This window comes from Triplophysa rosa, linkage group LG8 (genome assembly GCF_024868665.1).
Source record: "Triplophysa rosa linkage group LG8, Trosa_1v2, whole genome shotgun sequence".
In the NCBI taxonomy this organism is placed as follows: Eukaryota; Metazoa; Chordata; class Actinopteri; order Cypriniformes; family Nemacheilidae; genus Triplophysa; species Triplophysa rosa.
In genome coordinates, this window is record NC_079897.1 from 20,552,053 (window position 1) to 20,578,292 (window position 26,240).

The 26,240-nt window shown below is 37.4% G+C and overlaps 4 protein-coding genes and 1 pseudogene across 4 annotated transcripts; all 5 read left to right on the top strand.

The window, feature by feature from the left end:
• The first annotated feature begins 3,997 nt into the window (after positions 1 to 3,997).
• On the top strand, positions 3,998 to 5,306 carry LOC130558279 (trypsin-1-like). Its single transcript, XM_057340618.1, has 6 exons — positions 3,998 to 4,037; positions 4,132 to 4,282; positions 4,369 to 4,619; positions 4,717 to 4,853; positions 4,986 to 5,087; positions 5,205 to 5,306. The coding sequence occupies exons 1-6, from the start codon at positions 3,998 to 4,000 to the stop codon at positions 5,250 to 5,252; spliced, it is 729 nt and encodes a 242-aa protein (XP_057196601.1). The 3' UTR covers positions 5,253 to 5,306.
• A 3,640-nt stretch (positions 5,307 to 8,946) lies between these two features.
• On the top strand, positions 8,947 to 10,295 carry LOC130558286 (trypsin-1-like). The gene is made up of 6 exons (XM_057340629.1): positions 8,947 to 9,004; positions 9,099 to 9,249; positions 9,340 to 9,590; positions 9,704 to 9,840; positions 9,978 to 10,079; positions 10,191 to 10,295. The coding sequence occupies exons 1-6, from the start codon at positions 8,965 to 8,967 to the stop codon at positions 10,236 to 10,238; spliced, it is 729 nt and encodes a 242-aa protein (XP_057196612.1). The 5' UTR covers positions 8,947 to 8,964; the 3' UTR covers positions 10,239 to 10,295.
• A 4,349-nt stretch (positions 10,296 to 14,644) lies between these two features.
• On the top strand, positions 14,645 to 15,919 carry LOC130558291 (trypsin-2-like; annotated as a pseudogene).
• Positions 15,920 to 17,386: 1,467 nt separating this feature from the next.
• On the top strand, positions 17,387 to 18,744 carry LOC130558271 (trypsin-2-like). The gene is made up of 6 exons (XM_057340599.1): positions 17,387 to 17,444; positions 17,540 to 17,690; positions 17,770 to 18,020; positions 18,161 to 18,297; positions 18,409 to 18,510; positions 18,588 to 18,744. The coding sequence occupies exons 1-6, from the start codon at positions 17,405 to 17,407 to the stop codon at positions 18,633 to 18,635; spliced, it is 729 nt and encodes a 242-aa protein (XP_057196582.1). The 5' UTR covers positions 17,387 to 17,404; the 3' UTR covers positions 18,636 to 18,744.
• A 4,274-nt stretch (positions 18,745 to 23,018) lies between these two features.
• Positions 23,019 to 26,147, top strand: mrpl17 (mitochondrial ribosomal protein L17). Its single transcript, XM_057339387.1, has 3 exons — positions 23,019 to 23,425; positions 25,361 to 25,429; positions 25,529 to 26,147. Exons 1-3 carry the CDS (start codon positions 23,252 to 23,254, stop codon positions 25,784 to 25,786), a joined length of 501 nt encoding a protein of 166 aa, XP_057195370.1. The 5' UTR covers positions 23,019 to 23,251; the 3' UTR covers positions 25,787 to 26,147.
• The last annotated feature ends 93 nt before the right edge of the window (positions 26,148 to 26,240 follow it).

The window sequence follows — 26,240 nt, forward strand, 5'->3', positions numbered from 1 at the left end:
GCATTTTTGTTTCAGGGCATTAGATGCGTCCGCGTCTTCTGATTTATCTACAGTGGTTTCATTTTTCAATGCCTTGACAAAATGTGAATATGAAAACTAAAAAATGTTATGGACTTCACATGGGATGCATTGCAAAACACACATAACGCTAAAGGCAAGAAAAATGTTCAAAGTGTGTACAGCGTAGCAGGTGAATGGTGCACTTTGAGGGTGCTTTATTATAAGATCCATAGTAAATTTACATTTTCTTGATGAACATATACTGTAATGTTCATATTCCCATATGTGTTACTTAACAGTTTTATATTATTTTAAATTGTGTAATGATTAATAATAAAGTATAAATGAGTGTTTCCTCAATTTTAAATGGTATGTGACTCAAAATATGAGATTATGAGCATCAACATTTGATTTCAATCATTTATTTCACTATGATTTCAATCTTTGACATGTTCTTACTCAGACAATATTAAAGATATCAAGATTATATTTTCACAGAATGTCTTTATGTAGGATACTTGTGTAAAGTAAATCACAAAAAGAAAGCTGGGTTTTTATCGGCAGGGTCACATATTCATCCTAACAATAACCACTAGTTATTTTAAAAATAATTATTTCATATGAATGCTGTTGTACAGCAAGATGTACAGGCTCTTTACTGGCATCAGTTAAAAAGTGTGATTATGAACCTCTGAAAGCTCTCCTCAGGATCCTGGGTCAACTGAGTGGCACAACCAGATAAACCACAAGCCTCGGGTACAAGAGGTCGCGGGTTCAGGAGCCCGAATGTTGCGAATGTTGCGTTTATAAATGAAATCTAAAACTGCATTTCATTCTCATACCTATTCTTCATAACCTGTTTGCTTCTCACGTACGTTCTATATCAGCTGGTTTTTGCTCTGTGCTGCTCTGGCTATGTTCTAATATCGCTATAGTGTTTATTTGTGCAGCTGGTTGCACAGCTTGTTAAACTCCATACTCTGAGACATCAAGGTTGTGGGTTCGATTCCCGTGAGAACCGTGTAATCATTTATATGTGAAGTCTATGTTTCGTTCTCAACCTGTCCTTATTTTCCATGTACGTTCTGTTTCTGCCTTTTCGCTCACGTGGTTCTGCACCTGCATGGCTCCGCACTGCACTTGTGGCACCTTCAGGGGCCTTGCCCCGTATCACTGCTTGCAGCTATATTGTAATGTGTATTTACAGTTACAGTTTCCATGCACCAATGTCATTTTATTGGGCACAAAGAAATTTCTACTTGTTTGTTCTGTTGTGTAACAAAATGTGTGATGTTTTTTGTCCTTTACATTTTTTATTTTAAGGGCGACACTTTACAATAAAGTCATTTTATTGAAAAAGTGTGTTTTTATTTATTTATCTAAATTTGCTAGTTAGTTAAACACGCTACTTTAACTTAATTTTTAGTACAGACAACTTGAAAAAGTAAGTTTAAGATTTTCAACTAAACTTTTTAAGTTACAATACTTAGAAGACTGAGTAAATAAAACTTAACTGAGTCAAAGCAAAAAGATAACAAAAAAATGTAAGTTGATTATATATTTTTTACAGTGTATGTATCTGAATATAATTTTGAAAGGCTGACAAGTCATCTAAATCTAATTTAGAAATATTTAGATTTTATTACTGAAGAAATCTGTATTCTAAGATGTCTAATGTTTTTCATTGTGTTTGATCTACTGACACCTACAGCATGCAATTGTGCATGTTTTTGACTTAATGTAAAATTTATATGTATAAGAAAACAATAATAAATTCATATCAGGGTAAGAAAATAAGAAGTGCAATACAAGACATGTATATCAGTAGTATCAAGTCTTTCGCAGTACACAGGTTGCTTTTAAAAAATAACGGAACACAGAGGGAACAAGTTGCCAGATTCTATTAATTTGCCAATATACATAGAAATTAGGAAATTAAGACTAGGCCAAAAAAGATCCACGGTTTAAACCAATTTCAGTAGTTCTCGCATTAGTTCTCACTATCTGTCTCTGTCAGCAAATGTACCTTATCTATTGCTCAAACATAAACTTATTTTCCAGAGGCATGTCAAGTTTTCCTGTACATTGTGAAACAGTCAGGGACAGTACAGATGGAAGAGCAGAGTGAGAAGTCAGACAGGTGCTGTAAGTCTGTTTAAAGGTAAAACTTGCTCAAGGTTATGAAGCCTAAAACATATATACTCAACAACACAGCTGCTGGACTTCAAACCAAATACAGTATTAATGTATTGTTTGATCTACACACTATCAACATAAATATACATGTATGCATAGAATAATAAAAAGTAATACATAACACCTAACTTTTGTATCATGAAGAGACAAAATAGTTTGAAATGTTAAAGCGGCCCTAACACACGCAGTTTCTGCCATTCTCATATTAATCTTGAGTACCTATAGACAGTGTTGGGTGTAACAGTTACTAAGTAATTAGATACTGTAATTTAATTACTTTCCCTTGAAAAGGTAAAGTAAGGGATTACTCAAAAATTTTCTGTAATTTAATTACAGTTACTTCTGGTGTAATTAAACTAAATACTGTCTGTAATATATGTGTGCAATAGTAGAATTGACATCATAATTCAAAGTCTACCTTTAAAATCCGTGCTTTAATCTATAATTCTCACATTTGTAATACTTTGATCAGTTAATAATACTACTTTATGTATTATTTATTTGAATAAATTAAAACAGCCGTTTCATGTCTATCCTTGAATCACTTAACTAATCAAGGTTGATGCAGGATATAGAAAGTAATTAGTAATAAGTAATTAAATACTTTTTGGAGAGAATAATTTGTACAGTAATCTAATTACACTATTGAATATGTAATTAGTAACTAGTAATTAATTACTTTTTTAGAGTAACTTGCCCAACACTGCCTATAGAGTAGTATTGCATACTTTATATCTTCGAAGAGTATTTAGTTTGATCACATTTATAAAAGATAGATACAGCTGTACGATTATTTCCGAATTCATACGGTGCGTGCGGGGGGAGGGGTAGGCTGAACTTAAACCCATGCGCCAACAAAACACAGACATCAGTTTCACTCACCACATGCGGTTGATGTCCGGCATCTTTTAGTGCTGGGACGGCTCCATATATCAGTTTCCAACGATCTCCAAATCCAGCGTTATAGCCACAGTTTATATAACATTCATCACCCAAATGCAGTGAACAAACAAACACCTGAACTTCGCGAACGTATGCTCTCTCTCTGTCCTGCACACAAGTGAAAGTGATGTCTGCGCATGCTCCTTCTCCTGCTCTCCTTGCTGCCGATTGGGCGTGTCGCGTGCTTTTCCGGGAGAATTGTCCAATAAGGGGCTAAGAAAAATTGTTACGAAACAGTTTTATATGTTTGAAAAAAACTTTACGAAACCTGTACGAATGCTGGGGGAGTGTATCGAGCACAGAAATACTACGTAATACGCCCAACTCGTTTTTTGACAAGTTGACCATGTTAAGCATGAGAAGACAGCACGTTTAACACTGTAAAGAAGTCAGAATGCATGACACACCATTGCACCACCCCTTTAATAGTTCTGTAATGCAGGTGGCAGGTGGATTTCGCTGATTTTGTTGAATATTTTTTATTTGCTAAATATCATCTCACATTTTGGTAACCTGTCACAAATGATTTTGTTCAAAAGCATAACTAGATGAGCAAAAATAATTCACTACACACTACATACATTATTTAAAGCATACTTAACAAGGGACCTCCTAAAGAATGCCATTAAACTCTTTGAAATGCTGACAAACTGTATGTACAAATAATGAAGATGTAATTTTGTACCTTTTCAAAGAAGCGGATTATTACTCAGAATTTAAGAGGTCTTTTGAAACAGATGGTTGATTGATCATTGGCTAACCGCTTGGGCGTGGATCTATAGGTTGAGAAACCTTTTTTGTCCTATAAATACTGCGAATGTAAAGCGAGACCATCATCGAACAGGTTCAATCAGCAGTCATGAGGTCTTTGGTGTTCCTGGTGCTCCTCGGAGCCGCATGTGAGTAGAGACATTCTGCACACAGCAATACATCTTACTGTACTTTTCTGATATGACTGAGTAAATATATGCTGATGATCTTTTATTTCTGCAGTTGCTCTGGATGATGACAAGATTGTTGGTGGATATGAGTGCCAGCGTCATTCTCAGCCCTGGCAGGTGTCTCTGAACGTTGGCTATCACTTCTGCGGTGGCTCTCTGGTTAATAACCTTTGGGTTGTGTCTGCTGCTCACTGTTACAAGTCGTAAGTGACCTGTACAGACTAATTTAGTTCAGGTTCATTGGAAAACATTGAATTCTTTAATTGTGAAATTTGATGTTCTCTTTTAGACGCATTGAGGTCCGTCTGGGCGAGCACCACATTAATGTTAATGAAAACACTGAGCAGTTCATCTCCTCCGATCGTGTCATCCGCCATCCTCAGTATAACTCCGGGACCATTGATAATGACATCATGTTGATCAAGCTTAGCAAGCCCGCTGAACTCAACGCATACGTGCAGCCTGTGGCCCTGCCCACATCTTGTGCCCCCGCTGGCACCATGTGCTTAGTGTCAGGCTGGGGAAATACCATGAGCTCCAGTGAGTACAGACTTGATGTCATTTCCTCTGAGCTCTCATCAATGAAACATCCTTAATTTATTGTCATTCTGTTGTTATTTCATTCATTTTCTTATAGCTGCTGATTCCAACAAGCTTCAGTGTCTGCAAATCCCCATCTTGTCCGACAGAGACTGTAACAACTCCTACCCCGGCATGATCACAAAATCCATGTTCTGCGCTGGATACCTTGAGGGAGGAAAGGACTCTTGCCAGGTAAAGAATGATAGACACAGTACTTCACCTTTGAAATAAAAAACAGATACTTACAATAAATGACAACACATTTCACTAATTTCACTGGACTCCATTTTATGTCCTAATAACAATGTTGTTTCTTTCTCTCAGGGTGACTCTGGTGGTCCTGTGGTGTGCAATAACCAGCTGCATGGTATTGTGTCCTGGGGTTATGGCTGTGCTGAGAGGAACCGTCCTGGTGTATATGCCAAGGTAATATAGCAACTTTTTAAACAGTGTTTCTTTTTTTAAATTGTTTAAAAAAAATGTTTCTATTAACTAAATGACAAACATGAAACAGGTTAATTATCACATTCTCTTTTCTCACAGGTTTGCATTTTCAGCCAGTGGCTCGCAGACACCATGAATTCAAACTGAAGTAGCTCTAAAAACACTTTCAGAATTCACACCTCCAATTCTGCAATCCATCAATAACTTTTGTATTGGAGATAAAAAAATCTATCTGAAAATAAAAACAATTAAAAACATTCTGCTTTCCTCGGTTGCTTTTGTGCATGTGTTGATAAACAAACTAAAAAACAGCTAAACTTAAAAAAGCAACTTGCTTGTTACTTGGTTGTTCCCTTGTGGTAAGTTGCTTTGTATAAAATGACAGCTAAATAAACAAATTGAAATGGAATTCCTGAAAAACTGTAGATACTTACAGTAAGACGAAATGACATTATGCCCTTTGTGTTCCATGGAAGAGAGTCATACAGGTTTGAAATAATGTGGGCACTAGTAAATATGAGCATCAGTTGTCATGAATGGTGGAGTGGAGGAAGAAGAACCCAGATGCAGGCAGCGGGGATGAAGGGTTTACACAAAAGACTTTATTTTAAATAAACAAAACAAAAACCCACGAGGGGATGTAGAACAAGAACATAACTAAGATATAAACATAAAACAAAAGACCTCCCACGTGGGGGCAAAAATAGCAGGACAGAAATAAACTAAGAAACTAAACACGGTCAGGTAAGGCAAGGCAAAACACAAGGCAGGGTAATACTCGCAAGTACACATACAGGGTGCACAGTACACACACATGCAATGCAAGAGCACAGGACAATGAAACAAGAGGGCATTAAATAGGGCAAGACAAACAAGGGATAATGACACAGGGCAGGTGGGAAACATTAGACACGGCAGGGAAGCAATACATGAAACGAGAGGGGAGGGGCCAATGACAAGACACGAGAAAACACATGAGAAGTAAAGAACATAAACAACTCATGGCTTTCTCACATAAAACCTAAGGGCTCTGTCCCGATCCTGCCACACGACTAGGAATACATAAACAAGAAGGTAGGACCGTGACATCAGTACATAAAAAAATATCTTTTTTAAAATATGTCTTTATTTATATATATATTCTTTATATATATTTATTACACAGCTCATGGGAATGCTTGATTCTGATTGGCTAGTCGCGACATTTGCAGGTTCGTTATTCCCAAATAACAACCTCTCAAAAATCATTTTGACAGGTTTTTTTTGACAAATGAAATATAACTATATCTTTTAATAACATATATGACATTATAGTTACAAATGATTAAACCTAATTGCCTGTTCGTGACATTTGAACATCATTTCCTACCTTAAAACCGAAAGTAAACGGCTTTTCCTTGCGGAAGGTCTGTATTCTGTAAAAATGAGCTAAAAAATATTTCAAATTCACATTTCATGTCCAGTTTTCTTCTCATGTGGCAAGTAGCTGTGTAAGCGGGATAATGTACAAACCCCAATTCCAATGAAGTTGGGACATTGTGTAAAATGTAAATAAAAGCAGAATACAGTGACTTGCAAATTCTTTTTGACCCATATATAATTGAATGCACCACAAAGACAAGATGTTTAATATTCAAATTGATAAACTTTATTGTTTTTTGCAAATATTCACACATTTGAATTTGATGCCTGCAACACGTTCCAAAAGAGCTGGGACAGGGATATTTTTACCACTGTGTTACATCACCTTTCCTTTTAACAACACTTAATAAGCGTTTGGGAACTGAGGACACGAATTGTTCAAGCTTTGTAGGTGGAATTCTCTCCCATTCTTGCTTGACGTATGACTTCAGTTGCTCAACAGTCCGTGGTCTGCGTTGTCTTATTTTGCGCTTCATAATGCGCCACACATTTTCAATGGGAGACAGGTCTGGACTGCAGGCAGCCCAGTCTACCCGCACTCTTTTCCTAAGAAGCCACGCTGTTGTAACACATGCAGAATGTGGCTTGGCATTGTCTTGTTGAAATAAGCAGGGACGTCCCTGAAAAAGACGTCGCTTGGGTGGCAGCATATTAATTCTAAAAGGGCCCTTTGAAGAGTCCAATTTTCAGCACTTCAGTTTGGAACAACCCTTCAATATGGCTGCCATGATGGTTCTTACTGTCCCTTCTGAAATCCCATTTGGAACAGACTGCATCCCTGCATCCAAAACCGCATACTGTGACACTGAATTAGATGAAGTTCCATCAGTTAAATCAATACGTTCTATACTGTATGTGGGGGCAGTGTGCACCTTTTTCAGACATACTGTACATGTTGTCACTTGTGTGTTCTGAAAATAATTCACTCATGCAGGTGTTGTTAAACCAGTACAATTTAACCACAAGGAATACTTTTCTTTATGCCTGTTGTACTCATTCTATATATCAGTGTTTTGGCTATTTTTAGGTAATTTACTTTATGAATTTAGCAGCTGTTCAGCTCCTGTGGCATCATAGGAAAGAACAGTGTCCATCCAATCCATACTGAGAAATCTTTGGAAAAGCAATAGACTATGTAGGTATTTTTGCTTATTTTCTGCAAACAGTGGTTTTGGACATGCTACTCATTACACATACTGATTATGTAGTATGGAAGTAAGCAACATTGGATGCAGGACATATGTTTTCACCTACATACAAGGCCATAAATAAAATCATTGCATGAATAGCACACATCTAGTAACTTTAACCAGAGCAGTTGTTTTAACATTCTTTATAACCTTGTGAATGTGGTGACTCATAATGTTATGCTGGTGAAACAGAAACATGGTGCACATATTGCAATGTAATGACTGTGTTTAGCATTTTCGCAAGAGGTGCCATTTCAATGCGCAAACACGGTTTATAAATCAATAGATCTCTTTGTTTTTTTTCCCTTGTAAATGAGTAACACTTAAACAATAAAGTTGTATTCATTGACAGTAGATAATGAATTAGCTGGCATAGGCCTAAACTAACGATAAACAATATGTTTTTAATGATACATATATACAATCAGTGGAGGAAATGGAAGAGACACATGAAAAGGTGCTGAAATTGTAGATAAAAGATCGAAATCTACATTTTTAATTGGAACTCCTGCCGATTAAAATTCACTCTTTAGACTCAGACCCCCCGAGAGCCCACACTCACCCACCAAAATTTCCAGCCCTGCATACACGTTTAACAAGGCTGAAATTTCACATAATATTGATTTGAAAACAAAAACCTGAAAGACGCTCAAGCTGGCAACACACTGCAATGATGATAATCGTATAAACTACTAAATATGTCGTTTACATTAACACAAGTAAAGTACAGTACATTGTGAAACAGTCAGGGACAGGTACAGATGGAAAAGCAGAGTGAGAAGTCAGACAGCTGCTGTAAGTCTGTTCAAAGGTAAAACTTGCTCAAGGTTATGAAGCCTAAAACATGCATACTCAACAACCTTAATGTTTAATGCAAATTTAACTTATGGTTTCATATACAAACTATCAGCAGGTAAAAATACTTAATACCATCTTTAAACGTTAATAAACAATTTTTGTTGTTAAAAATATTTCTGTGATGTAGGTGGCTTTTTCTGTCATATGTTTTGTCTAATATTTTTTATATGCCAAATATCCAATGATTTTTCTCAAAATATAATTAGATGAGCAAAAATAATTCACTACTGTACATACATATATGAAAGTAATAAAGATGTCTTTTGAAACTGATGGTTGATTGATCATTGGCTAACCACTTGGGTGTGGATCTAGGTTGAGAAACTTTTCCTATATAAATACTGTGAATGTAAAGCGAGACCATCATCGAACAGGTTCAATCAGCAGTCATGAGGTCTTTGGTGTTCCTGGTGCTCCTCGGAGCCGCATGTGAGTAGAGACATTCTGCACACAGCAATACATCTTACTGTACTTTTCTGATATGACTGAGTAAATATATGCTGATGATCTTTTATTTCTACAGTTGCTCTGGATGATGACAAGATTGTTGGTGGATATGAGTGTCAGCGTCATTCTCAGCCCTGGCAGGTGTCTCTGAACGCTGGCTATCACTTCTGCGGTGGCTCTCTGGTTAATAACCTTTGGGTTGTGTCTGCTGCTCACTGCTACAAGTCGTGAGTGACCTGTACAGACTAGTTTAGTTCAAGTTCATTGGAAAACATTGAATTCTTTCATTGTAAAATGTATTTGATGTTCTGTTTTAGACGCATTGAGGTCCGTCTGGGCGAGCACCATATTACAGTTAGTGAAAATACTGAGCAGTTCATCTCCTCCGATCGTGTCATCCGCCATCCTCAGTATAGCTCCTGGAACATTGATAATGACATCATGTTGATCAAGCTTAGCAAGCCCGCTGAAATCAATACATACGTGCAACCTGTGGCCCTGCCCACATCTTGTGCCCCCGCTGGCACCATGTGCTTAGTCTCTGGCTGGGGAAACACCATGAGCCCCAGTGAGTACAGACTTGATGATGTCATTTCCTCTAAGCTGTCATCAGTACCTTGAATGAATGAAACATCCTTAATTTGTTGTCATTCTGTTGTTATTTCATTCATGTTCTTATAGCTGCTGATTCCAACAAGCTTCAGTGTCTGCAAATCCCCATCTTGTCCGACAGAGACTGTAACAACTCCTACCCCGGCATGATCACAAATTCCATGTTCTGTGCTGGATACCTGGAGGGAGGAAAGGACTCTTGCCAGGTAAAGAATGATACACAGTACTTCACCTTTGAAATTAAGCATACATACATACAATAAATGATGACACTGTAACCCATTTCACTTATTTCACTGGACATTATTCATGTACCAATAATAATGTTGTTTATTTCTCTCAGGGTGACTCTGGTGGTCCTGTGGTGTGCAATAACCAGCTGCAGGGTATCGTGTCCTGGGGTTATGGCTGTGCTGAGAAGAATCATCCTGGTGTCTATGCCAAGGTAATGTAGCAACTTCTTAAATAAGGTTTTTAGCATGAATGATCACATTCTCTCAATTATCTGAATGACAAACATGAAACAGTTTAATGATCACATTCTCTTTTCTTACAGGTCTGCATTTTCAGCCAGTGGCTCGCAGACACCATGAATTCAAACTGAAGTGGCTCTAAAAACACTTTCAGCATTCACACCTCCAATTCTGCAATCCATCAGCAGTTTTATTACTGAATATATATAATATATGAAAATAAAAATATTTAATAACATTCTGCTTTCCAGTGCATTTATCATTTTATTTACATTTATTGATTTACATTGAATGCTTTAATAGCCTACACGTTAATGTAATTATCCCTAAATTATACTTTTAGGTTATACTTATAGCCATTGCTAAGGATGCACACTGTGAAATAACAAGCTTAAGCTAAAAATGTAAAAAAGCAAATAAAATTCCTTATAAAGTAAATACAATAAGACAAACTAAGCTAAGACTGTTCTATTTGTTTGTATTGATAGAATTGTACACACAGATATAGCCTAAAATATTGAGTACAGAAGGTCTTACAAAAAGTTGTTGTCATAAACAGGTGTTCCTGTCGCTGAGTTGGTTACGCATTGTATTAGCAGTGAAAAAAGTTATCGATTTTATCCACGCAAGGAATTACACATTTTAGATAAAAGTGTACACCAAATTAATGTTAATTTGATTCTTTAATGAAGCACAAACGTGTACACAGCGGGATATGTTTTATTCTAAAATATATCAATTATCAGATTTAGAAAAAAACGCCGCACATTTGCTTTGGACAGCGGCACTGTGCGGAACCTCGTTAAGTGAGTGTTGTTCAGTCCGGCCTAGTATAGACTGAAAAACTAGGGCTGTTCTGTGTCCGAAATAGCCCCCTATACCCTAATATAGTGCACTATTTGAGGGGACATCCATTTTTAGTGGTGTCCGAATTCATAGTGGACATTATTGAGTGCACTCATTCAATCCCATGATGCATCATACATAATAACGAGTGTACAGCCGATGTACACTCACGGCTAGCTGCAACCCACCTATATCGTTCGTGATGCTGGAAATGAATTCCCGCGTCTCGGCAGAAGATGGCGCCCGCAGCATTTTCCAGTGCACCAAGGCCGTTTCCTCAATATGCGTCCATTTTTTTATTAATAGCATATAAACAAGTTTACAAACAAAAAGGCATTGAATAAACAATATTTTAAATATGCGTCCTTGTCTGTACTTGTGGACTTGTGAAACGTCATCAGAAGCAGCCCAAGTACTGTTCCAAATCAAAGTTCACATCTAGCCAAGTACAGTTCAAATCCCCGGATGGGTTCTTGCTCCGCCCCTTTTATCGAGGTTGCATAGGGAGGTGACTTGTGCGGACTTGATACGGGCCTTAACCCCGAATTCAGTTCGCTCCAACTGACGTTCCGTAATGGCGGAAGAGAGAACGCGCAAATGTAAGTAATACATTTGGAAATACTATTGTTATTATGTCACGAAATGTATGTTTTTGATTCGAGAATATACTTGTTTAGACTTCAAATCTGGCGTTGAATTAAGGTTAGCCACTATTTGAAAATTTCTTCAGACGATTTCGAAGGTGGGAGATCCCGGGTAGTCAGCGCTTATGTAACTGTTACCTGCCGAGGCCAGCCCTACCTTGGCAAGTGCTCCTGAAATATACTGCTGCCAATAGCGTTGCTGTAGTGGTTCCATTTTGATTGATTAATTGATTATTTTACTTATTTCACTTTACTTTTTTTCTGTACCGTGACAACACTAGAATGTTACATAAACGGTGGATATAGTGCTGGATTTGTAGATCGTTTGAAACTGATAGATGGAGCGGTCCCACGCTAAAAGATTCCGGACATGAACCCCACGCGATAGGTGAAACTTAGTCATATGTCTGTGTTTTGTTGGCAATGGGTGCGCACGTGCTTTAGTTTTATCCATGCAGAATATTTTGTGTCATTCCACAGCTCTAGACTTCATCCATCAGTTTTTCTGAACTCTGTACTGTTTTAGACAAGAAACTAATGTGATTTAGTTGACCAATGACATCAGCTAAGGGGCGGGGCTTGTGCTTATGAATGCTCGTAAAGAGGTGTCGATTCCTTTAATGGAATCGATTCCCAGCCCCATGCAGAACTCTTACAAGCGCTTCGCTCACGCAAAATCGTCCTGTCTGTATTTTTATTTATGGTGCTTTGTGTTAAGTTAATGCAGATGTTATTTATAATGTAGTTGTGTTTATTTTAAAATATATAATTTTGTACCATATAACGTTGGATATGTTTAACACGTGTTTTAGCTGATAGTCCTTTAACTTACGGGGGTTTATTTTCAGTTAATAACCAAAGAAAGACATTACACCATCCGGTATTATACGCTTTACACAGTAAAACGTAACTGTCGATCCTACTCAGTATTTCTTTCAAACATTGTACTTACAATAGCCAAACCAGCAGGCATTATAAAGTGAAGACTCTTATGAGCGGTATGAGTAGGCTAATGTATGTTATAATTTGATATCTTTAGTCGTAAATTATCTCTAAAATTAAGGGTTGTATCAGTTGCTGTTTTAATCACTAGTATTTTACTGTAGTAGCGTCATTCAGCCATTCACATTCAAGACGTCTGACAATATATGTACACTTTATTTGACCTTTAAAATTATACTCTATTAACTGTGTGGAACAATTATATTTATTTCTAAGAAAGTGTCCAAGCATTCAGTTGTGGGAACCCCAGTTGGGCATTTTTAACCATACATGCAGAAAGTCCCACTAGACAGTATTTATGTTAGGGCTGTGCAAAAATATTGATACATGTAACTAGTGCAATATTTTTTTTCCGATAGTGTATCGATAGTGATACCTCTACTATCGATATTTTTTTAAAATCATGTCATATACATATGGCCAAAAGTAAGTGGAAGTGAGCATGGCGAAAAATATAAGAACGCTTCGAGCTCTCAGAGCTGATGTGTGGGTGTGCTTTGCTTTTCAAAATAAGTAATGGAGTAATGAGTTAATATAAAATAATGCTGTTTGTAGGCTTCGCAAGTCATGACACAAGTCACTTGGCTACTGCAGTGCATTAGACAAAAAGTTTATTAAGAAAAGTAACAATAACATTTATTGTGTTTTCACGGATGTGACACCAGCGCATTTACAGCACATGATGAACCAGGGGTTTTATACTGCCCATGTTCATTGTTTTAACTGTAATGCACCACAACAGCCAAGTGACCTGCGTGACCCACCTTATTCCCCTGTACTACCCACTTGAGGGGCACAATCCACATTTTGAGAACCCAAACCTCTGATCTAAAGGTCCATGCATCCCACATCATGGCCACTCTGCAGAGGTAAGGGATGTTTTTACACTTATCCTTACAGAAAACCCCCGGTGGTGCACAGCATGTTGTATTTCTAGCTCTACTTTTTACATTTTCTATTTAAAGTATTACAATATATCGCAAATGTGTATCGTATCAAAATACATAGCAATATATTGTATCGTGACCCATCTATCGTGATATGTATCGTATCGGGAGGCACTTGCCAATACACAGCCCTACTTTATGTATGAACTTTGGACAGCATTTGGGTGCTATCATGTGGCTAAACTATGGAAATCTACATTTCGAACTCCGTACATCCTTGCAATTCATTCTCTGCTCTCCGTGACCACACCTACAGTATTGCAAATTGGAAAAAACTGCTATATAAGATTTCAAGTTATTGATGCTCAAGCTGACAACCCACTGTAACAAGAGCTAATGGTGTAAGAATCAGTAGTGTTAATACAAATATTATTTTCAAGAAACATATGTCATGTTTTCCTGTACATTGTGAAACAGTCCGGGACAGGTACAGATGGAAGAGCAGAGTGAGAAGTCAGACAGCTGCTGTAAGTCTGATTAAAGGTAAAACTTTCTCAAGGTTATGAAGCCTAAAACAACCACACAGCTGCTAGACAATACTGCTGCTGGACAATGATTAAATGCAAAATTAACGTACGGTTTCATATACACACTATAAGCACACTATATACGGTATACTGTACATTCGTACAATAATACATATTAGGAATACATAATACCCAACATTCTAAGGAAATGAAGATAATGTTTAATTCACACATCCGAATGCTTCTGTATTGCACGTTGCTTTTTATTGTTAGGTGTTTGTAGAATATCTCATATTTGGTAGTTCGTCACATTAAACAATTTACTTCAAACTTAAAGCAAAATAATAGTATATTAACTACAAACATGATCTAAAGCATGCCAAAAAGACATGTACTAAAGAATGCCATTGCACTTTCTGCAACCCTGACATATGAAATTAAGATGTTTTTGTACTTCTTCAAGGAAGCAAAATAACATATTATTACTTAGAATTTAAATGGTCTTTTGAAACTGATGGTTGATTGATCATTGGCTAACCGGTTGGGCGTGGATCTATAGGTTGAGGACCTTTTTGTCCTATAAATACTGTGAATGTAAAGCGAGACCATCATCAAGGTTCAGTCAGCAGTCATGAGGTCTTTGGTGTTCCTGGTGCTCCTCGGAGCCGCATGTGAGTGGAGACGTCATTCTTCACAAAACAATGAATTTTCCTGTTTTATTTTACTCTTCTCATACGATTGAGTCAATGTATACTGATGATCTTTTATTTCTCCAGTTGCTTTGGATGATGACAAGATTGTTGGTGGATATGAGTGTCAGCGTCATTCTCAGCCCTGGCAGGTGTCTCTGAACGTTGGCTACCACTTCTGCGGTGGCTCTCTGGTTAATAACCTTTGGGTTGTGTCTGCTGCCCACTGCTACATGTCGTAAGTGACCTGTACATACTAGTTTAGTTCAAGTTCATTGGTAAAACAATGATTCCTTTAATTGTAAAATGTATTTGATGTTCTGTTTTAGACGCATTGAGGTCCGTCTAGGCGAGCACCATATTACAGTTAGTGAAAATACTGAGCAGTTCATCTCCTCCATCGTGTCATCCGCCATCCTCAGTATAGCTCCTGGAACATTGATAATGACATCATGTTGATCAAGCTTAGCAAGCCCGCTGAAATCAATGCATACGTGCAGCCTGTGGCCCTGCCCACATCTTGTGCCCCCGCTGGCACCATGTGCTTAGTCTCTGGCTGGGGAAACACCATGAGTTCCAGTGAGTACAGACTTGATGATGTCATTTCCTCTGAGCTGGCATCAGTACCTTGAATGAATGAAACATCCTTAATTTGTTGTCATTCTGTTATTTCATTCATTTTCTTATAGCTGCTGATTCCAACAAGCTTCAGTGTCTGCAAATCCCCATCTTGTCCGACAGAGACTGTAACAACTCCTACCCCGGCATGATCACAAATTCCATGTTCTGCGCTGGATACCTTGAGGGAGGAAAGGACTCTTGCCAGGTGAAAATCAGCATTTGACTCATTGAAGCATTTATTGAGAAGAAATGAGATCCCAATTTACCAATAAAATTTATTTTTCTTTCTTTCAGGGTGACTCTGGTGGTCCTGTGGTGTGCAATAACCAACTGCAGGGTATTGTGTCCTGGGGTTATGGCTGTGCTGAGAAGAATCATCCTGGTGTATATGCCAAGGTAATGTAGAATTATTTTAAATAAGATCTTTAAAGCAATGTTTTTATTATCCGAATAACAAACATGAAACAGTTGAATGATCACATTTTCTTTTCTCAAAGGTCTGCAATTTTAACCAATGGCTTGAAGACACCATGAATTCAAACTGAACGTCTCTAAAAACACTTCCAGCATTCACACCTCCAATTCTGCAATCCATCAATAACTTCTGTATTGGAGATGAAAATCTGTTTGAAAATTAAAAAAATGAATAACATTCTCATTTCCTGCCTTTGTCATTTTATTCACATTTGTTGATTAAATGAATACAATAGTATTAATTTATGAAATTAGGCTGACATGTACATTTACAATGATACTTTTAACTTATCAATGGGAATTAAAATGCTATGATGGCTAGGTGGCTAAAGATGCAAACTAAATAACAACTAAACTGAATTATAAATAAATGTTCAAAGTTCCTCATCTTGAAATACTTTTGATTGCATGTCATGCTTCCTCATTGTACTCTGGTTTGAATAAAAAATTAAATGTAAAAGGTCATGGATCTGATGCAGTGAACGCAATAAAAAAGTAATGATTCAATGAATTGTTGCTTTGGATAAAAGTGTTTGGCAAATGCATAAATGTAGTTATAGACCCTTCACCCTGCTTTAACTCTGAAAAGGCATGTGATCAGGGTGACTGATTCAGTCTGCTATTATACAGTATACTGTACTGTTCTGGTTATAGCTTCACACACCCCTTCAAAATACGTAAGATATTGATTGTTTAAAAATATGAGCAATAATTTTTATATTTATAATGATCAGCAGTTTTAATAAAAATATTTAAAAAAAAAAGAATAACAGAGTGAGAAGTCAGACAGCTGCTGAAAGTCTGTATAAAGGTAAAACCTGCTGTCAATGTTATGAAGCCTGAAACATGCATACTTAACAACAGCTGCTGGAGAAAACTGATTAAATCCTAAATTAATGTATTGTTTTATCAACACACTATCAACAGAAATATACAAATAATAAAAATACACATTGTAAATTAATAATTCAAATTATTATTATTTATTTGTATATTTAACATCTCAAATTTTTCAAATATTGGGAAGCTTTTAACATAAAATGATTTACCTCAAAATTTAATTTGGTAAGCAAAATATAACAGCATTTTCTAAAGCGTAATGGTTCGGAAACAAAAGTGCCCTCTCACTTTCAATATTTACCCAATAAACTTTTCTAGAGCTTGGCATAACTACAAAGTTATATATTTGTTAACCAAGCACTAACCAAACACGGAGAAATATCTTAATTCATGTTTTGTTTCATTTTCATTCATTTTAAGTCACCTCTTGTGACCCCCCTAAAAGTATTTTGAGGCTTCTTGGTAGGCCCTGGCGCCCTGGTTAAAAAACACTGTTCTGAAGCATAAAAAAGGCATGTACTAAAGAGTGCTTTTCCACTTTCTGCAACCCTGACATATATACAAGTAATCAAGATGTGATATTGTACCTGTTCAAGGAAACTAAATAACAGCTTATCACTTAATTTAAGTAGGTCTTTTGGAACTTATCGTGGATTGGTCATCGCTAAAGCGGTTGGGCGTGGATCTAACCGAATGTTGGTCTTTTTGTCCTATAAATACTGTGAGTTTAAAGCGAGACCATCATCGAACAGGTTCAATCAGCAGTCATGAGGTCTTTGGTGTTCCTGGTGCTCCTCGGAGCCGCTTGTGAGTAAAGATGGCATTCTGCACACAACAATGAATTTTACTGTACTTCTCTCATATGACTGAGTAAATATACTGATGATCTTTTATTTCTGCAGTTGCTCTGGATGATGACAAGATTGTTGGCGGATATGAGTGCCAGCCTCATTCTCAGCCCTGGCAGGTGTCTCTGAATGCTGGCTACCACTTCTGCGGTGGCTCTCTGATTAATGAGAATTGGGTTGTGTCTGCTGCTCACTGCTACATGTCGTAAGTGACCTGAACAGACTAGTTTAGTAAGAACAAATATTCCCTTTAATCATAAACAACATTTGACGTTCTCTTTCAGACGCATTGAGGTCCGTCTGGGCGAGCACAACATTGCTATTACCGAAAACACTGAGCAGTTCATCTCCTCTGAACGTGTCATCGCCCATCCCCAGTATGATGGCTATGACCTTAATAATGACATCATGTTGATCAAGCTTAGCAAATCCGTTGGACTCGATGCATACGTGCAGCCTGTGGCCCTGCCCACATCTTGTCCCCCCGCCGGCACCATGTGCTTAGTCTCTGGCTGGGGAAACACCATGAGCTCCAGTGAGTACAGACTTAATGATGACATTTTCTTAGCCGCCGCCTGTTATCACCTTGGATGAAATAAAATGTCCTTAATTTCAAATCGATGCTTCACGTAAATAACACTTGTTGAGCATGTTGACAATTCATTAATTTTATAGCTGCTGATTCCGACAAGCTTCAGTGCCTGCAAATCCCCATCTTGTCTGACACTGACTGTAACAACTCCTACCCCGGCATGATCACAAAATCCATGTTCTGCGCTGGATACCTGGAGGGAGGAAAAGACTCTTGCCAGGTAAAGAATGACAGTACTTGACGTATACATATATACAAGGAATGACATCGTAACACAAATATCACTGTAAGTACAAATAATGAGTTTATGAGTTTATTTTCCTTTTCTCAGGGTGACTCTGGTGGTCCTGTGGTGTGCAATAACCAGCTGCAGGGTATTGTGTCCTGGGGTTATGGCTGTGCTGAGAAGAATCGTCCTGGCGTATATACCAAGGTAATATAGCAACTTTTTAAATATGACCTTTAAAGCAATGTTTTTATCTGAATGACAAACATTCTTTTTTCTTCAAGGTCTGCATTTTCAACGATTGGATCGAGAGCACCATTAATTCAAACTGAAGCGGATCTAAAACCATACCTTCAGAAAAGTCACATGTAACCTCCAATTTTGCAATTCATTAATATTTTTTGTATCGGAGATTAAAGAACCTGTGCAAAAATAAAAGCATTTAACAACATTTCTCCTGCCGTAATCATTTTATTCACCTTTAGTTGATAAACATTGATCAAATAATATTCATTTATGAAAGTAGGTCTACATGTAAATATAAAAAGTCACTTTAGATAAAAACATGTGCTGAATATAAAATATAAATGGAAGTGAAAGCCAACCATTCACTTTTTATTGTATTCGAAACTAAAGCTGTTCATTCCAAACATTGTGTTTTTGTGTTCCATTGAGAACGAAAGTCATCTTTAGAAATTCATAGAATCCGTTTGTAATCAATTGTATTAATAAAATTAAAATATATTAGTTTAAACACCGTCATCATCTGAGTAAATTTGTTTAAACAAAAATTATTGCACCGAATATGACTGTTGGCGGCCGTAATTGGTGCAAAATCTCGCTATATAATTACAATAAATCACATTAGCTAACGCCTACACCTTACAATAATAAAAAATATTAATCAACTGTTTTCAGCGTGACAAAAACTATGCGGTATTGAAGTGCGCATGCCCAGTGGAAGTAGCTGTATCCCTTCTAGTCAAAACAGTGTTACTGCTGCAGAATATTAAATAAACTATTTATATGCAACATATGCAACAACAGAACGCTTGTTTTCCAGCGGGAATGAAATTCATTTGCTCAAAATAACACTGCTTTGAGCAACTGCATTAAAGCTAACCTTACACTTCGACCAGGAGAGTTTGTAATGTAGGTTGCACACAAATTAATGTTAATTAAAGACCAAGGCTAGTAAATGTCTCCTATAATGTTGAAATTAGACTAGCACTTAACCATGAACACAAAACCCACACCACACAAATGGCTTTTAATTGGTTTATTTCGTTAGCAAACGTGTAACTACAATAAAGTTCTTTCCACCTATCAATCTCTTGTGGTCAGTCTGCACAAGATCAACAAGCTTGTTTGCTTGCGGCCCCTTTAAATACAAGATAAGATTTCGATTTACGTCAGAGCGTCAGCGCGCCCACGACTCTTTCTACAGCGTTGTTGGCAGGGCGGCCAGAGCGATTTTTGACGCTCTCGATGGCGGCGGTCTGAACACTCAGTTGCTTGTTCGACTTGATGCGGCGCCGCAAGATCCGACAGGCGGATGACATCACAGTACCGCGAGATCGATTCGAAACCAAACTTTTTATAGTTTTTCGAAAAGCTCTCGCGGTACTTTGATGTCATCCGCGTGTCGGATCTTGGGGCGCTGCATCAAGTCGAACAAGCCTCTTCTGTCAGGAGAGGGGTCTAGGTGCAGCCGATGGGGCGAGTGGAGCTCCACTCTAGAACAGGAAATACGTCACATCCACTCAATTAAAAAAGAAGGGGCAAAATGGCGTCGCAGAGCTCTCCGAAGTTCGAACTTTAACGCGGGTAATTTTATCTCAGCATCCCTACACTACCTGCAGACTGACGCTGTCTTAACGTGCAATGCAAGCACAATGCATATGGCTTCCGTGAAATTACGCAAAAAGGATGAATAAACACGATGGATTTATATATGTTTGACGATCAATATTGATGTCTCGCAAATGTTAGCTGATGTTGCGTGAATTTCTTTAAAATACAGGTTTAGAAAATCCGATTTTTTAATATAATCCACCGAAGTACTGAAAACCCTGATGTTACACACCCCGGTACCGTAGGTGGCGATATACACCTAAACATGTTGGTTGCGACCCCCCATTAAAAGGAAAGATGAAGACGGTCAAGAACGTTCGTTGATAGATATTTTACTGTTACTTGCAGTTGTGTTTTGTAAATATAGTTTGTTTTTTACTCAAAACTATGGAAGCCCAATTCCGCTACGTGATAAAAAAAATCAGGCTCTAAAAAGTCATAATTTTGAGATACAAAATCGAAATTATGAGATAAAAAGTCATCTTATGCAACTTCCAGTGCAGACATCCAAATGCATCAGCAGACACATAATAATAAAACAGTACAAAATATATAAAAATATAAATAAAATACAACTGTAAATAGACAGTTGTACAGAAGTAATATACTGTATGTAAAATAGATTGGAAATTTGCGAATATTCAAATTGATTAAAAGCAATATGTCCAGATGCTCTAGTACTCCTGAAGCACCGGCCAGAGGGCAACAGTTCAAAGATGTTGTGTCCAGGGTGTATCAAGTCTGTAATGATTGCACTTTACAAGAGTGGGAAAGAAAGCACCAATGATCTTTTCAGATCTTTTTTGGACTATCCATTCTTGTCCACTTGTGAAGTGAAGTGAAGTGAAAGTGAAGTGAAGGTGAAAGTGAAGTGAAAGTGACCTATTAGTCAGATATGGTGACCCATACCCGAAATGTGACCTCTGCATTTAACCCATCCAGAGAGTAGTGAACACACGCACAGCAAGTGGTGAACACACGTACACCCGGAGCAGTGGGCAGCTATCACTGCAGCGCCCGGGGAGCAAGTAGGGGTCAGGTGCCTTGCTCAAGGGCTCCTCAGTCGTTACCCGCCGGCCCTGGGAATCGAACCCACAACCTTCTGGTCATGAGTCCGACTCTCTAACCATTAGGCCACGACTGCCCCTTGTGATCAACTAAGTAGCCGAGGCAAACCTGACAGGGATTAAAGCACACAGAACAACCTTTGTTGGGCCCTATGTGGGTCTCCCACTTCAGGTCCTTTGAGATGGTGGAGCCCAGGAACCTGAAGGACTCCACAGCCAAACAATGACAAAATTTTGTGTGTTTTGGGCCACATTCAATGTACAATGTATATGGAATCCTTCCAACAAAAGATCTATGAGCTACTGAAAAGTATTTCACTGGTTCCTATCTACCAGATAACATGCCTGCTGAAGCCAACAAACTACCAGTAAAAACCCAGAGAGGTTTCTATTGTGAAACATACAGTAGTAGTAATACCGTAGATTTGTGAAGCCATCTCTTAAATGCATAATTTTTGATGTATGATTTTGGAGGGCAAAAAATACTGCTGTTTAAATGTTCTAAAACACTTGAATGTTTGACTGAAATGTTTCTCATGATCTTAAAATCTTTTAATCTGAAGATGTATGTTTAAATGTTTGAAATGACTTTAGTAGACAAAAATATAATCGTGGCAACATATTAATTTATTTTATTAGACGACAAAAATTGAGGACCCAATAAAAAAAACAGCCAAGAAATGAAAATGAAATTTCAAGAAGTTGCTCGATCATGCCAAGAGTACAATTTTGGAAAGGGTGGCTACTTTGAATATGCTACATATAGTCTTTAGTCCTGTATATAGTTTTGATTTATTCTGGATGCTTTTAAACATCATTCCTAGATAAAGTTATGATGAATACTATAATTCTAAAATGTGGCCTGTCAATTTGTAGTATTTTAGTAATTTTTCTGTTTGATGAGGCTTCTAAAATGGGACTTTGGATCAGTACAAAACAAATGAATCAGGTTGCTTGTTTCAGCCTAATTAAATAAAATAAAAAATGTACAGTTATTTATATTTACACCGTATTAAGCAACGGATGTCGCAAGCGTGCAGTGTCTTGCCTGCACTGCGCATGTTAAATCATAATTTCAAATTTTTATGTCATTATTACGATTTTCAATCTCATAATTTTGATTTTTTTATCTCATAATTTCGATTTTTCATCTCATAATTTCGGTTTTTGTCTCTCATAATTTCGATTTTTTATCTCATAATTATGACTTTTTATCTCATAATTTTGATTTTTTATCTCATAATTATGACTTTTAATCTCATAATTTCGATTTTGTATCTCATAATTATGACTTTTTAGAGCCTGGTTTTTTTAATCACGTGGCGGAATTGGACTTCCATACAAAACAATTAAAACTTAATTTGTGGAAATTATTCAACATTTTACGGTGGTTGTTTTGTATGTTATTTTGCTTTAAAATTAAAAATTCCTAAATTACTTGTGTTCACATTTTTCATTTTTATAAAAAATAATTTATTTGATGTTTCATTTATTGTTCACTGCTAACTATTATAATGTTTACTTTCTAAATACAAACCTGGAAGCAATGTCTATTGTGATTTAGTAACATTAAATGTATTTAATAACATTTGAACAATAATTTTGTAGCATTAAAACATTACAAGTATTTATTGACATTAAAACAGCGCCGCTTCATAAATTACTTCCGGGTTGAGGTCAGAATAGGGTGACGTATATCCGCTCGGACTTCGAGTGGATGTGACGTATTTCCGCTTTTGAGTGGCGCTCCACTCGCCCCATCGGCTGCAGCCAGCCCCTATTGTCTGTCAAGCGCCGCTATGCGGAACCTCTTTCAGTGTTGTTTTTCTATCCGGACACTTTAAACTGTAGAACTGTCACACATTATAGACTCACGGAGTCTCTGCTGAACTCGAATGTATATAACTTGTGTGAAGTAAATGCTGTTAATATCTTACAGTGGATGCAGTTTTGTAATATATAACGTTGTTTAACAGAGGTTTTTTATTATTATTATCTGGGGTTAGTGTCCTTCACTTTTTCTCGCAATGCGACTCACCTTGCGGGCGTTTATTTCCCATGGCCGGGTGGCCCGTCGGATGGGTCTCGGACCTGAGTCCAGAATTAACATGCTTCGGAATATTCTCACAGGTCTGGTCAGACACGAGAGAATAGAAACACCTAAAGCCCGAGCCGATGAGGTTCGCTTCTACGCTGAAAAGGCAAGTGAACAGGGTGACTGATTCAGTCTGCCATTGTATAGCAGTAACAGTTACAGTTATGAATTTAAGTTAACATGTCAGTTGTTTTAAAAAAAAGATAAACATTTTTTAAATCAAGAGTTGTAACTGTTAACATTAGTTAATGCACAGTGGACTTATGCACAACTACACAATAGAGTAATACATGCTGAAAAACTAACATATATTGCTTATTGTTAGTTAATGCATTAACTAACTTTAACAAATACAATCTTACTGTAAAGTGTTACCAGTAATTTTGGTAGCCTACTGCCACGACAAAGCTTCAGTTCAGTATATTCCAAAATATATAGACCACAGAACTGAAATCGTAGTTTAGACTGTTAATTTAAAAGGAAAAGAAACTGTTACAAAACAAACTGTGAGCCAAAGGTGTGTAAACTTCTGAACAAGAACCTTCGGGAAAATAACACTTAATCAGTCTTAAAGGGGTCATATGACACGGCTAAAACTAATATTATCATTTGTTTTAGATGTAATGCAATGTGTATACACGATTTAAGGTTCAAAAACGCTGTATTTTCCACATACGTGCATGTTTGTATCTCGTCTTTGTCCCGCCTCTCTGAAACACGCAAATTTTTTACAAAGCTCATCGCTCTGAAAAGCGAGGTGTGATAGTGATTGGTCGAATACTGCAAGCGTGTGACGGAAATGTAACGCCTCTTACCATATTTGGAACATCAGGTTCCAAAGCAATTGTACTGACAGGTACGTCCACCTTACTTGCGTGTACATTTGGGCGGTCTTAGTCAAATCATACCAGGATCTGACGTAGATTTGTGGGGGTGTGGTTACACGAGGCATTTCAGGCAGGTCTGGGTGAGCATTCGCTTTTAGATAGAATGCATCTTTTGTTCCGACACTTTAATTTTTGCAATTTTACGTGTCTAATACATGCATGGGCAACTTATAACACACCAAAGACACAGAAAAACACGTATTCGCGCCATATGACCCCTTTAAAGGAAAAGTTCATCTCAAAATCAAAATTGTTATTTTTACTCACCCACATGACGTTCAACATGTTTTAAGACCTCCCGGCGTCTTCGGAACACAAATAAAGATATTTTAGGTGACATCCGAGAGATTTCCAGGCCTCCTCATAGACATCATGGTTATAGTTGTTGTCAAGGTCCAAAAAAGTACTAAAGACATCGTTTAGTACAAAAAAAGTACTAAAGACATCCGCTCATAGTGGCTCAATTTAATTTTTTGGAAGCGATGACAATACTTTGTGCGAACAACGAACCAAAATAACGACTTTAATCGATATATTCTCCTCTGTCTTGTCAGTCTATGGTGCGCGTTCACGAGAGCACTTCGACGCATTCGGTGAGGGCAGACACCGGCGTTCTGAATGACAACCCGGAAGCGCAACTCTGTGTTTACAAGCAGACGCACGCTGTATATAAGCTGATCTTCGCAAAATGTCTGATGATTTTTGCCCAACCGTACAAACCGAATGCGCATGCATCGAAGTGCTCTCGTGAATGCGTACCATAGACTGACAAGACAAGACATTAAATTCGTTATTTTGGTTTGTTCTTCAATGTATTTAGATATCGGTAACATTAAAGTGATACTTAAGGCCTGAATCAAAATTTCCCCGTGTTTTACTTGCCCTCAAGGCATCCTAAGTGAATGTGACTTTCTTCTCGAAAGAAAAGCAGTTCTTTGATCGATGGATGCACTTTTTGGAGCTTCAAAAAATTGCCCCCATTCTACCGCTTTGAAGCAAAAAAATATGTGGTTTTATAACTCCGACTGCATTATTCTACAAGAAAGTTAAACATGGGGAAATTTTGATTCAAGCCTGAAGTACCGCTTTAAGTTGCAGTACTTAAAAAAGATATGTATATGTCTTATATCTACGTCGTATTTTCTTACTTTTAGTTGATTGATTATGCCAAAAAGGGGGATACTAATGAAAAGTCAATGAAAATGGCTGATTTCTGGCTCACGGTGAGTTTCTCAACTTCTCTTTACTCCTTAAACAATTCAAACACGCGTTTAGAAAAAATGCAATAATGTCTTACATTTTTCCACACCTCTCCCATTCAGGAAAAAGATCTGATCCCAAAACTTTTTAAAGTTCTTGCGCCAAGATTCGAAAACCAGACGAGCTACACACGCATGGCCCGCATTCCCAACAGAGAGAATCTGGATCGAGCTCATATGGCTGTACTGGAGTATAAGGGCAACCCTTTTCCTCCTCTGTACCCCGTCAAACGTGTCTGTGAACTCAACTTATTAAACCAACTTCTGAAAGGATACAGAGAAGAAAAGGATCAAATGCTCCTTAAGAAAAAGGACTTATAATCTTTATGCGCTGTATTTGTATTATATTCCTGTAATAAACCAGTACCTGTCATCAAAATAATTAAATTCAGTTATGTTCAAAAAATGTGTTCATGGTTCTTCAAGTCCAACTTTCCTGTCCCCAGAATTATTTTTTTAGCGTACCCTCATTAACATCTACAGCTGCATGTCATTGCTACAGCATCTGGATGCAAAGAGCATCTGTCTCCATTGATAGCCATTTAAAATATCTGTATTTTTAACAAATGTATTTGTATGCATGCAGCCTTGAAATTCTATCATTCTGTTATAGTGTAAATATTTAACCATGTTTCATGTCTGAGTCGCAGATCCAAAGAATTATAAAGGAAAGGCATAGGACTGTATTTGTTCTGATGGTGTTATGCATATATTTTATATATCAGATTTGTGCAGCAGCTGATGTAAACAATAGAGATGAGTTTCTTCTGTTTCT